Source organism: Varroa destructor, unplaced genomic scaffold, assembly GCF_002443255.2.
Source record: "Varroa destructor unplaced genomic scaffold, Vdes_3.0 BEIS01000007.1, whole genome shotgun sequence".
NCBI lineage: Eukaryota > Metazoa > Arthropoda > Arachnida > Mesostigmata > Varroidae > Varroa > Varroa destructor.
This window is the reverse complement of record NW_019211460.1, coordinates 37759184-37773235: the sequence shown is the minus strand read 5'-3', so window position 1 is coordinate 37773235 and position 14052 is coordinate 37759184. Positions and strand designations below refer to the sequence as shown.

Sequence of the window (14052 nt, the reverse complement as noted above, 5' to 3'; positions counted from 1 at the left end):
CGACCCGAAAACTACAATAGAGATGACGCGACGATTGAATGGGGCAGCTAGAGCGGCCCAATATCACTGCATCAATCGCAGTGCCACACAAATATCTTTGCGGTACGGCCACTTGTAGGCTAATAGGTGTTTGTCATAAAGCACAAAAAGCGCCGGTTTTCGTCGAAGTTACATTATACATTTAATGCCATCCTTGGCCTGAAAGTCATATTTCTTCGAAACGGATATACGCAGGTGTCGCTCGAAGAATAAGACCGGAATTTAAGTTAAAGTTTGCATTGAAATGTTTCGAGATGGCTTCACCTTTGCCACCGAAAACGATCTTAGTACGACTCTGATGCATTGGTTCATGTTAGGGAATAAGGCGCGCTTGATATAAACTTAAATCTTACGCTCGGCTGTGGCGGGTGCCTGCTCCAAACTACTTACTAAAGGACAAATCTTGTTATGTCGACAAATGAACTTGTTCTCACTGCTTTGAACTCGTTTAACCAAAACGACCTATATCATAAAACATATGACAGTGGATTATAGTTGTTATTTTCGGTTAAAAAAATGGATGATCAGCAAATATTATAAGAGATAGATATTTTTATAAAGCCTGACTTAGCATTAATATTCCAGGCTGTCGCTAGCAGGCTGTCTACGCAGATAAATGGTAAAACGAATAATCGTCTATTGACATTAATGTTAGATGTAGCTTATTAATTACCTATATATAGGCGAAACGTTGATAAAGATCACATAAATTTGAATCGTTTCAAATGGGTTAAATAATTTATGATATATAGGGCAGTAACCCGTAGTGTTTATCCCATACAATACTTCCCTGGTCAATCGGAAACAACTATTTATGTCCTACGTTATGTTCACGAATCGTACAATATATCTGCCTTAAAGACCAACTAAATATCCAACAAGATCTTGAGAGTTAACCTGAGCAAAATTGACACAGGTCACAAACATGAGAGATGCACAACAGGCGATAAGTTTAACAGAAACAGCTAAAAAATCCTCTCAATATTTTCGAAATTAAAATGATCTGAAGATGTTTATATTTATCGGCATAGAAAATGTTTGCCTGCTCTCGAGTAAGGATCATAAGGTTTTTCAGGCCACTTGTGAGACGATATACAGATACGTCTGCTGTTGGCGACGGCTAATGCCGTTTAACGCCACAACAGAAGCCGGCTCGTAAGATAAATAAAAGAGATATAGAAGCGGAAAATCATATGGTAAACGATAGGCTTAATCGTGATCAACATGGTAGGTCACAAATGGGATTATGGAATGATGATCCGAACGAAATACGTTTATGTTAGCAAAACGTAATTAAAAATATGTCTGAGTCAATGCTGTAAAGTAAAGCTGTACCCGTTTCAAGTCACAATAGAGGCTCACTTACGAAATGGTTGACATATCAGTACCGAACACGGCCTAATATCGTTACGGGATGATCGATGAACAAGCCCTAAATCTCAATTTTTCCATTGATTAGATCTCAATATCCTGTCTAATTTTATTGTTTAGCGCTAGAGGATTGAAGCTCATTATGGCAAATACGGATTAATTTGTAATCCCATCAGCTTTTCGATGGCAACTCAGCTCTCTTTATCAGTTCCATAGGTTCCATCGGACGCAGTCTTCAAAATGAAAAATAGAGCCATCTACACAGCTGGAAAACCTTAATAGTTTCAGAAGTAGGCCTAGGTCGAGACGACACCAATTGTCGTTTTGTTCTAGTAGTATTTCAGACAACATATATATATTTCAATATGAGATTCAGTATAAACTACATATGCTTCCATCATCCAAATCTTAATTCCCTTTGAAATTGTTCATAAATATAATAAACTCGTGTTAACACAGTGTAATCGTAGCTCAGGTCTGCTCGAAACTTGTTTTTGTGTTAAATACTTATTTTCAGATGTTTCTTGAACTTTGGAAAGAGAAAAAATTACAGTAAGTTAAATCTGAGTGCATGGCGCAAGCCTTGCCGTAAGTCTTTAGGTGACCTCTCAAGATGGTTCGATACGACGCTTGTGATATCTCCAAGTTTTCTGCGAGGTGTCTGAAAGTAATCTTGCAAATCCCTAGTTCGAGCTGATTGAGTATTTTCGTAAGATAGATAATGAACAGCTAGATTGTTGCTAATAACATGGTTTAAAGGCCAGTCTATCATGCAGCAGACATTCCTTTTGTTAACCTTAGCATCAATCAAAAACAGTATGCAAACGGAAAGACGATAATATTTATGGGCTTTTTCAGCCCCACGCTATGTAGCATAGTTCAAGAGAGTGGTTGACAGATTATCCATACCTTCTAATACTGGCTTCTGAGAGTTTTTTTCGATTTATTGTATGCGCGAGCAGTGGACCCAATCATTATCCTTCGATGGCTGGCAAAAGTTATTTTTATTAAGCGACATATGAACGGCATTGGATAGGCCATAGATCCAGGACTGCTCAGTCCTGGCATCTACTAAGTCTACTATACTAAGTTGTATCGACGCAGATTAGCGATTTATGTTAGAGGCCCTACACCTGAATAAGGCGATGGCGTTCTTGAGGACAGTTTCAAGACTATTATGACAAGAAAATGACGACGAACTCTGCTGTCTAATAGAATTCATTAGGACAAGTTAACTAAGTTTACGCAAGCACTTCGCCACTAGAATGTTCGTTGGAGTGAATTTAAATCAATTGAGAAAGCACGTTAAAATACAGAATGCAATATTATGGGAGGAATGGAGATGATCAGTAATTATACAGTTATTTCGTTTTCCTTTGTTAGCTATGCGGAAGAGTGGCACAAAAAAAAAAAGTAAAAATCAGTATTTGGCTAAAGTCTGTGCCTGTGCCACTTATCATTCGGAATGTAGCACACGTCTGTAATTCTTATTGACGATGTCATACCGGCTCCATCGCCAACAGAAAGTAAATATTGAAGAAATGACAGCCATGTTAACGTCCGGAAACAAGAAGCTAAACGACGAACGATTCCATCCTTTACTTACAGCTATGAGTAGACTTCTTAAGTTGTAAGGCAAGTAAGGGCAATTTTTTATATTTTTTTCCCTCTGTCTCGTTTCTTATTTACCTCTACAATATATATATATATATATATATATATATATATATATATATATATAAATCTTTTCTCTACCGAAGAATTTCGTTGAAATTTCATTACGCTATCAGTAGAATTCTAGTTTGAGCCTAAGTTCCAACGATGGAGGTTCCGGACGAAAAAATCATACTTTAATTCCGCCCTTAGCCAAAATAGAATTGCTGCTAAAAAAACATCAGATATCTGTGCCAACTCCAAGCCTCAGAGGACTCCGCGAATATGGTCTGCAGAGTTTAATATTGGTATCTTGGAACTATGGGATGCCCTCCGCCCCGGGTCAGCCACCTGAGTTCGATAGGGACAGTCTAAAGGCACTTCTAAAAAAAGATCTTCGATTTATGATATATAAATCAATGGGATTTACTTGAAGACCAGAAACTCGGTTATCCCATGAACCGAGACAGCAACGCAAAGAAACATGAGTTCTCATAGCTTCTCAACATCTCGCCCGACACCGAGCAACATGCAGCCACAGGTTTCTACAGAAAATCGTCGCCGATGACCAGAAGTGGGATTTCGACATCGATATAAAGCAAACAAAGGAGTGGTTGACTCCGAGAAAGACGTCTAAATTTAAAGTTCAGCCAGATTTCTAACCCCAAAAAAACTGCGGTTTGCATTTGGAGAGACTGAAAGGGTCCTAAAGGGTAGAAAATGCTTAATTGATTGAATGGGCCAATTCAACAGAAAAAGCCCGATCAACAAAAGAAAGTTATCCTTCTCCACGACGAATCCAGGCGCACATGGCAAGCGTTGTAGGAGCCCCTTCAAGAACTCCAGTAGCAAGTCCTTTCGTACCTACTATATACCGCAGATCTTGCACATACAGAGCATCTTTTGCGATCATTGGCATATGAAATTCGTTGACATTGAAAAAGCCCTAAAGACCAGTTCCCAAAACCAGAGCTGAAATGTCCGATTCCGCCCGAACTGAATGAAGCACCTGTTGACAGCGTGCATAATGTCTCCTAAATTGATCTCGGAATTATAGTTAGTTAAGTATTTCACGATTGTTTCTACTTGAAATATATGCTTTGTTGTAGAGTGCCCCTACTAAAAGACAGACTAAAGGGCTTCTTATAATTTTATAGCCCTTTTCAGCATCCGTAGTTGCATTCGACATCCCTAATCTGTCTTCATACCAGATCCTCTGTTTAATGATGTAGTCGAACTAGGTCTTGCAATTATTAAAATATGATTCATTTATAAGCCTGGTTCAGGACAAGAGCTCAGGATGTATTCTATAAAAATTAGATCTAATACTTCATTAGATTCATGTATCAACGGTGTCTCGTCCCGGAATTGATAAAGAGATACACCTTTAAAAATCATATCTATAGCAGTGGCTGTGCATCGGCACTCAGATACTATCTCCCTTCAATTTCTATTTAATTTCCTCTTCATTCAAACGACACGTGAACCGTAAATGAGCTATTCAGTATTGATCATCTCGTCCTCCTTCTGATGCGGTGCCTCCTCACCCAGCCGTGCTGACCCTCACCCGCCAGCCCTCTCTTCGAATTTCCCGCCTTTCTTAAAGCCGATGACGCCGAGGGTTCCTTCACAGTTTGTTACGACTGAATTTTTGTGTGTGCATACTAGGCCGTGTTCGGAATTATTTACTTCTATACCTACTATTACCTACTGGTAGACTTGATTGATCATAAAGTGAAGTAGCTATTGCAGAACAATGCTACGTTTTGTGTTATGTGGAGCAATTTTGACAAGCCTTACGGTAGCTCAGGACATGTTTGAGGATAAGACCCACGTAATGACAGCTAGATGCCGAGCACAATGTCTCAATAAGGTATTATCGCAGCAACGTCTTCTTAGTATTATCAGACCTTCTAATTGTACATATTAGGAAAAAGATTTGTAGTATTTAATAGTCGCTTTCAGCTATCCGAACGCTGATTACTTTGCGAGATGTTCACTGGCTTGTTTGTCGCAAACCGAGAGGTCCTTGCCTATAGGCTGTTTTATCCTGCCGCTGTGATGGCATCTTAGACGTGTATATAACAAATATATCGATGTTCATAAACTTTAGCTACTGGTGGCCGTTCTTTATTTTTGTTGCGTCACGCGTCGCGCTCTCTGTTAGCAGTTTCCCCTTACGTTCGAGTGGCTCATTCGTCATTATAATCATCCGATGGATTACTGCTGTCGCATATCTGTTCGCGTCTCCACCGGTGGTCTCGTTGAGTTTTTTTAGCCTTATGCAGCCGCGTACCTTTGGCCATGTTCATTGATCCAAAAACGCTCTGCCAATTTTAACGAACGTCATACGTACAATGCGCCGGTCGGTTTTTGTCTACATTGTACGTTGTTCTTTTTTACCACCTTGTGGCGGTGCTAGAGGAGGTACAATAGACGACTGGGTAAAATTTGTTCGGCTCAAGATTACCTACCGCCTTACCTAAATTCACTGTCTGAGTCGCTGCGTTTCTACGAAAGTCTCCAATTCGTTTCCTTCTGCGTGAATAACCACTGGCGACGGGTTCCGCTGTTTCGATGACGAACACAAAAACGATAATAATAACCATATGCGAACGACAGCAAATATCTATTTTTTCTTTTCTTTGCCAGTTCTTTTTCTGTCAAGCGGCAAAAATTACGTAAGCCCTGACCGTTCTCAACAATCATGTCTACGGCTACTCCACTAGTCCGGTTCACATTCGATCGGTGATTGTTATCCATTTATTGTGTCCGTCTGTTTACCCGCTGCCTATCCAAGTACCGACACTTCCGATTTCTTCCCGAGGAAAGGAGAGGACGCTTGTCGCTGCTTTCGTCCCCTACCTAACTTCAACTGCTATTCATGTTATGTATTACCATTCCGGCAGGGAGATGCTAGTCGCCGGCGCGAATTGCCAGGCCAATGTAGCACTTAATCATTCTATCTCGTTCTATTTCGGGCTGTCTTGTTGTCGCTCCCGATAGTGGGCTAAGTTAGCCCGTATCGTTAAGCAAATGTAAACAGCAAACAGTCCATTATTTTGATGCTGTTATTATGTCAGCGCTGCTTATGGGAGTGCTCTATTGTTACTTTTCACTTTTAAGGTCGCCAGGTAAAATGGCTGTTGTTAGCTTGTCGGAGAAAGCAAACTGCGCTGTTTCCGCGCCAAGCGACAAACCGACTAAAGAAGCAACTGAAGTAGACGCAATAACAACAGCAGCCGCAGATACGGGAAACAGAAGTTAGCGAGAACACGGCTCAGCCAGTTAGCGGTCACCATCTGGCTGTCTGCTATCTGATCGACTTTTGGGTTCGCACTTGAACATCGACTGCTATCGTGCCCGCAGGCAAAAGACTAGATCTTATCGTTATATTATACGCTACCTGCTTCAGCTTTGACGAACTTGCGCAACGTCCGCTGGCCGTGGCTCCGTGCTCGCCGCTACAAACGAAGTCGGGTCAGGAACGAAGTTTCGACTTCAGTCTTCATTGTAAATTTCAGATCGTCCGCTGTCGTCCGACTGTGACAATTTGCATTCAGCTCATTTTTTCCTCCTAAGATTCATCTCTCGTCCGGGTTTTGACAACTGAGTAAATGTTTGCAGCCGTTATTGAATAAGCAGAGTCTTCGCTTTCGCATGAGTAAATGAATGTACCCCTTGTTTAGTTCGGTTACCTCTCGAGCTCTTGCATTTGATTTTCTTCATTTCGTAGAACGGTTTGTCGCATAATGTGTCTCGTCAACCAATTAGTGGAAATTTGAGTACGCGTTCATTGCTTTCCGGAAAACTACCGAGCTGGTGACCAAGACTGAGATACGTCGCCCACCCTCGAATCCCATCGCCTGTATAAAAAGTAGCGTTCTTTTATGGCTTCTGATTGTAAGCTGCTTAATTTTTCGGCCAGCAAAGCCCTCCCTATTCCGAACAACGTAAGTTCTAATAACATACACATCGATTCACGTCTAAGGAGGATGATGTGCGGCCCATCGAAATCTGCGCCCATGTAAATGTGATCTGGATTTAGACGGTGTTTCCAACCAACGTGGACGGATCATCGGACCGCTAGAAAGTGGGGCGTCATCTGATGCCGGACAACGAAAAAAGATCTCTCATGCAGAACCAGCGAATACTTAGCCTGAGGAGATAGAAAAGCTAATATATTTTTGTTATCTTCTCTCTCTTCCAGTTTCACCTGGACGGATCGAAGGAGACTTGCTTCAATATCAACGACTGCCTCATGGTAAGAGAGCATACTTTTTCCCTAGACCTACATCTTCACACTTGCAGCCCACAAAGACTTACGATCAGATTTCGAAATCCCCACGGCGTCAACGTTTCAACACGGCATAGATATTCGTATTATCGCCTTTTCATTTTATATTCGGTCAAGTGTGAAATTTGTGCATTATTTTCTTCTCAGCTCTGATCTACGCTTGAATAGCAATTCTGCCAATATATCGTACACATGCACCTATAGGATAGCAAGCAAAAGCTTTTAGCCGTAGAGACGTGTCGCGGCACTGTCTTCCTTTGAAAAGAATAACACAAGCTGCCCATACCGCTGTGGACGAAGTGCAATGAGCTAGAACGTATCGAAATTCGGCCACGGCCATCCGCGGCAGCCTGTTTTTTGATCATTCTGAGGAAGATAGATTTGTACTCAGCTAATCAGAGTAGTGTTCCGTTGGCGACTTTCGCATCGAAAATATATATGTAGGCATTTATACATACAGAATGAACGTTCCGAGTATGCAATCTTTCTTACCTATCAAAAACGATTAAGGTAGCAGCAGGCAGAGCGATCTCTTAGCTGGATCGCGTTACCTCTTCGTTGGCTCAGCTGCTCGCAACGCCGACGGGCGTTTCGACGCTCGGCACAATGCAACACTCACGATGCACGGTCGCCCTAAATGCTTGCTAGATTGTCGCGCCAAATGGCGTCCTACAATGCAGCTTGCACCAATAATACGCCTGGTTGACTCCGTCCGATGTCTAAACCAAAATCAGGCCCGGATAAAGACACTCTGGCTCATCCCAGTGCGACAGTTGGCTCGTTATTGTGCATCTACTATTATGGCTATGATCGGGCTATATATCTAAACCGGGTCGCTCGGCCCGAATTGTTGAGAGACACGTTCCCAGACGACCTAGCGAGTAAGAATTTCACACTCGACCAAATCGGAACGAACATTATCACAATGACAAAACTATGCTTCTAATAGCGCTAGTTTTGGCGTCTCTACGAAGCGAAGCCTCAACGCAGTGTTCGTATCTAACGTGGTTTGGCCATTTCATTCATTTCAGTGTTGGGACACGTGCAACCTTTTCTACAAAAACTTCAAGGTCTGGGGATCGATGTGTGAACAAAGACGCCTTTGCGTAAGTATACTCTTCGAACCAGTGTCGCCCAGCGGCTGTTCTAAGATGGATGTAGCTAGCGCTTTCTAAAGCTAACTTCACGTCCACAATATGTGGTACGTTAGGTATGGCAGTTGCAACAAGTCGACATTTCTAGGCCCTTCCTGCTCTACTCCGCTGCGTTTTCTCCTTTTAGTTATCATCCTATACGAATTGGAATCCATGTTTAAGTCGTGTTCTATTGGTTGCCCGACTATTAGGAGGTACTCATCGCCCATCGTCTCATCCGTCATCATTTTTCCCTCCGTTGTGTTATTGCCGTTGCTGTTGCTGTCGCTGCGCGGTCTTTTCAAGCCTTCTTCTATTTCGCCTAAATAACAGCTTCGACTCCTCTGTTATAGTTATCGTAGTTGGACTTGTTGCTAACGCTATTCGCTTAAGCCTCCATCGTTTTGTTGCTGTCCGTTCCTTGACGGGCCGTTCGGCGGGAGCGGCAGCGACGAACCGGTGATACGACGATAATGGTCGACTCTGAAGCAGCAACTACTCTGTTCTGTGATTAGGCGACTGACTGACTGGCTTTGAGTCAGCCGAAGCCCACTACGATAACAACAACAACAAGTGTTATGAAGAAGCGATATTATCCGTTCGCATTATACGTCTGGTATAGGCCATTTATTGACACAAAAAGTTCCATCCGCTTTGTCACACTGCGGCCGGCATGATGGGATTTGCGCTGATGCAGATGTGGACACACGCGAGCAAGTCGTCACCAGCACGACCGTTATAAGTACCCCATAAAGCCCCTGTGATTGTTCTCCTTCGTTAAGCTTTCTTTTTTCTGCTTCTTTCCGCCTGCTAGTTCCTAGAGAGTTCTCCGCGCAAACGTTTCCTTCCGAGCGACTGTCGTTGCTATACGGCTATTGCCTCAACTATTGTTACTTCTAGTATTTGCTAGAGATCTCCGCCCCCAATCAACGGGGAAGGATGAAGCGTTGAGAAAGGTGGTTGAACTTGTTAGTAACGTCCGGTGAGGATGGTTCGTAGCACAAAATATCACCATTGTCGACGACCAAAGGAAGTGCAATGATCGCCGGCATCGTCGCCCTCGGTGAGCTGTCTGCAACGGCTGCATCCGCAAACGACAGTAGTATTTATCTCTTGCGTGTTTACCCAGTTCAGTTTCATTAACCGTATTAGAACGATCGACATTGACAAAATATGATAAAAGCTACGCTGAGTGTGGGACTGCTAAAGAAGTTGCTTAAGTTCTCCAAGTAAGCGAATAGACCCTTTACAAACCTGACCCATTATGACGATGGGTATTTTTGTTTGTAATTGGCTGTGTGAGCTAACGAGTAGACGGCTAAAAAGTAACCGTTTAACCAGTCACTACGTTTCGCTACAGACGGAGCTTTTTAGCTCGCGCTGGTAACCGACTTATTACGAATAGGCTTACTTAAATCTATCTGCGTATACAAGTGATCGTGTGTTTATCAGACCGAAAGAAGTTTTTCGATAGGGACATCTTCGGCCGAAAACGTCTTCGTTGGAACGTTAGCTTGTCAGTGATCCCTTATTGATCTGCGCATACTGGCAATAGGTAATGATTGTCTCCTGATCTCTATACGGACGGAGAAATCATTCAAGCGCAAACTTAATGCAAAGGACAATTTGCTACACCGTAATCATTGCCGATACGATCAATACTTAATAATATCGCATGTTTGTTTGACGTTCAGCTCTAGGCATTAGCTGTTGTTACCTTTTGTTGTGTAGTTGGGACGTGCCCCAGCCGCTGAACTCGCGTGCTAAATTGGTTTCAGGCTCAATCGCAATTTTGTCGACGAAAGCACAATACAATTCAGTCGCGTACCGGCCCCTTAATTCGATGCTCACGTAAAGGTGCAGACAGTTGGCTGCAGACGGGTATGTGAATGGGTGCAAAGAGATCGCATGAACGGAACGACCAACATTTTAGTAGATGTCGGCTGCTTCTGCTAGTTTGTTTTTCCGCCGCTGCGATTGACGCTGCCAACGGTAGTGCAGCGACGCGATCGACTGGACGCCCCAGACATCTGTTTCTCGAGTCGTCCAGGGTGTGTTTTTCCTTCTTTCGTTCTGTTGATGTAACAGAGAAGCTTGATACGCATGGCTGTGAATCGGGGGGCAGGTAGATTTTGGCGAACTCAACTACATCACGAGCAATAGTGATACGAACCCGGAACGAGCAAGCGAGACTTGCAGTGAAGCCTTCCTTTGACTCGTAATAAGGCTGCTACCCCATAGTTTCACCTAGCCGCAGAACAACAGTAGGTTACAAAAAGTAGATCTACGAAAGCTGAAACATGATGCGTACAGGATCAACAGGGATAGGCACAAGAAGCAAATCTAAACATTACATTGGATCTCGTTTACCTGTAGAAACATCATCGTTGACTCCATTTCTTGTCTTGCTCTTCGCGTTTCGACATTACCTGATCAAAAGCGATGTGATAATTGTCCCGTAATCTCTTTCCTCTGGCTTTCGCGGAGACACACGATGTCCCGTTTTGTCTACATGAGCTAAGCATTGTTGCCTCTGGGAATCGTATTAGCAGTGGATATTTGGCTCGAGAAGGCAATGGCGTCTGCACTATCTCCTCGTCTCGATAACTGACTGTGTCACCTGTCTGAAGAGCTCTCAATCGTCCTTCGTGCTTTGGGCGCTTGAGCACCTCCGCGGCATTGTCCAACGATGACTAGACAACAATATAAGCGAACTCACTGTTTTTTCGGGCTTTGCGTCCTTTATTTTAGGCGTTTGCTTGCTGTCATATTGTTGTTGTTGCTGTTGTCCTTCATCGGGTATATTCGGTGTCCGTTGTTCGCTGCGAACTTCACGTTGGGTGTCTTTCTGTTTTACTTTATACTCGTGAGTGTATATCGCGTTGCGCGCATCGCGAAAATGCCATCAGTACAAAGAACAAAGTATTTGTTTTAAAAAAATAGACTTTGCTGACTGGGGCGTGTTCAGCATGTGAGAGCTCACGAGACCCGACGAGGAGATGAAGAACACAGAAGATCAAGACATGTTCTTCGCGTTCGATAGATAGGGAATAGGCTTCCGTTTAGCGGTTTGGATTTTTCAGTTTCCCAGGCGATGCACAGCACTTTGTTTGAGGATGAATACGAAACAGAAAATTCCGTGACTGCCCGCTGCGACGGTGTCCACAATCGCGGTCGCTCAATGGCCAGCGGTTATTCAGTAACGTCAAAACGTGCTGTCTGCGTTGAACTACAAAACTATTCACTCCGATGGTAAACATTTGAAGTATCGTGATTTCTACGATGCCTGATCTTTAATTTTCTTTCTTGCTTTCGTTCTATCTGTTTGTTCGCCTATTTATTCACCCGCTTAGCCTAGAAAAAGCCCTGAAGAATCCCTCCATGTAAGGGCCTTTATGTTGTCCATAACTATTAGTTTTCATTTCATTATCACTCGCTATCGATTATCTAGCTATATAACGAGCAGTGTGTCAAGAAGGCCCTTATCTCGACCTCGCAACGCATGTCAATACGATCGTTGAGACAAATTATAACTGTGTCTTTGCGTTGCCGGTGTGTCTGTCTATGAAGCCCAGCCTTTGATACTTCAAGTATTTAGCCAATATTCGATACTGTACGAATTCAACAAGCAGTTTTAGAGCGACTTTGCCGTGGAGCTGGTGAAGTTCTACAGTGCTGAAGATATAAATGTACCTTTTATCTTGAAGAGCTATTACGTCTCTTCAAATGGCGTTTGGCATCGTCTCTACTTTCTACAACTTCTTATCGCAACGGTTGTCTCCTTTGGCAGCAGTCTAACTGATTGATTCGCCTTTCTGCCAGCTTTTTTACTGGCTCTTTTATAACATGAAAGGAGTTAAACGTAATCACTGTTTACTGTTTCGAAGCAGTTAAAGATGCCGATTGCATTGTAGCCTACATTTGTACATACTGTTGAAAAATAGAAACGTCGGCGTTGCTCTCTCAGCCGTGCACCCTGTCTTCATGATAATTGGTATTTGAAGCCTTCCTGCCTTCGAAGTTTCCCTCAGGGCGTAAATAGCCCTTGCGTAGCCTTCAGCCGATTCTGGTTTGAAGCACCCGTTGATGACGCTCATGGTCCGTTGATGAGCTGTTAACGGCCCCTACTCCGCTCGGTCTCAGCCTACGACACGGCTGTTCTCTTGGTGTCCTTACGCACATAGCAGCACCGCACTCTACGTTGCTCATAAACAAGTCTGACCTCCCTGTTATGGATAACGAGCGTAGTATCTTGGCCACGATTATCATCGCTACTTTCCTGCCATCCCACCGCGTCCTTTTGTCGTCGCGGTATTTATGGTTGGTGCTAAAATTACTATCCTTGTATGCGTTGTGGCTCGTCCTAGCTTTGTTAGCGCTGCCACTGCTTTTGTCGTTGTTGTTGTTGCTGCTTGATGATGATGATTTCACTGCTGCTTGTTGTTTGATGACAGATCTTGTTCTGTTATTAGGGATTCTGTTCGGAGTAGTGGAGGGATGGGTAGGGCTAAATCGGCCGACGTGGCTTCGGCAACGCCTGTCGTCACTGTTATTCCGTGACCCCAAACGCAGACAACTGTCATGTTACTCTCGTGCTATACAATAATCCGATAATGGTGCAGCTGCCGCTGCCAATCGTGAGGTTGTTCACTGTTTGGAATTTTTCTATTTATCGCGGTCAACTGAGGTTGGGGGTTGCATCGCCTGCATTCAAAATTCCCGCTGAGAGGCCCCTCGTGACGGCAGTCTGGCGACCTCTCCTGATACTGGCTTAGCATCAGGAGGAGGCGCAACAGACACACCATCTCTCGTTATGTATATTTGTTTTACAAGTTTTATCCGTCTAAGTCTACCGTTTTTACGAAACCATAACGTTGTGGCTTTTCTTCGCAACCCCATCCACACGAAAACAGTCGTGCCTTCTCAGAACAACGACTGCACAGGGAGGGATAACGTTAAACGATTTCGAAGATTCGAAAACAGCTTGAAGAGCGCAAACTATTCCGATTGTTTCGGTTTAAATCGATTCACTCCAAGAAAAATTAGACGAAGTGACGTACAGTTAGCCGATGTAAAAGGCCATCATTGCAATCAGCATTCGTACTATTACTAATAACATTGTCTTTTACTTGCTCCCTTCAGTTCCCGGGCTGTCAGGAGGCATGTAACTTCTACCACTCACACTCAGATATTATTGAGGCTACCAGAACAGATACCCACTTCACGCAACCACTCAAGTACAGCTACCGACCGGAAGATGACACGATTCACTTTGAGTGGTCTAGGCCTGAAGGCAATGATCAGGTCGACCCCCTGGTCTATGTGCTCATGATGCAAGATCAAGTGGCCGCTACCTGGCAGCAACTAGAACAGACTGTCTATCATAATGCCACCGTGCGTCGCGGACTCCTCAAACCCTCTTCATGGCTCCGTCTGACCGCATACGATTCTAATGGAAAAATTGCACGGATTGAAAAGTCGTGTGCTGAGTTCGATATAAACATGGACATCGATAAAGTAGAAGACATGTTCCGCGACGAGGCAAGCCGCGATGAAAAA

General features: G+C 43.5%; 1 protein-coding gene across 11 annotated transcripts in view; it reads right to left on the bottom strand.

Moving 5' to 3' along the window:
- Positions 1-14052, bottom strand: part of LOC111254179 (uncharacterized) — a 39514-nt gene that overhangs the window by 24787 nt on the left and 675 nt on the right. For 2 of the 11 annotated variants that reach the window (XM_086976228.1, XM_086976233.1), the window contains exon 1: positions 10211-14052. The exons of 4 other annotated variants lie outside the window; for them this stretch is intronic. Coding sequence is in view for 3 of the 7 variants with exons in the window: in XM_086976225.1 (XP_086832351.1) it covers positions 10923-11018 (96 nt within the window). In the remaining 4 variants the exon portion in view is untranslated. The remainder of the gene's footprint in view (positions 1-10210) is intronic. 5 more of the 11 variants (XM_086976225.1, XM_086976226.1, XM_086976230.1 and 2 more) reach the window with 4 other exon arrangements.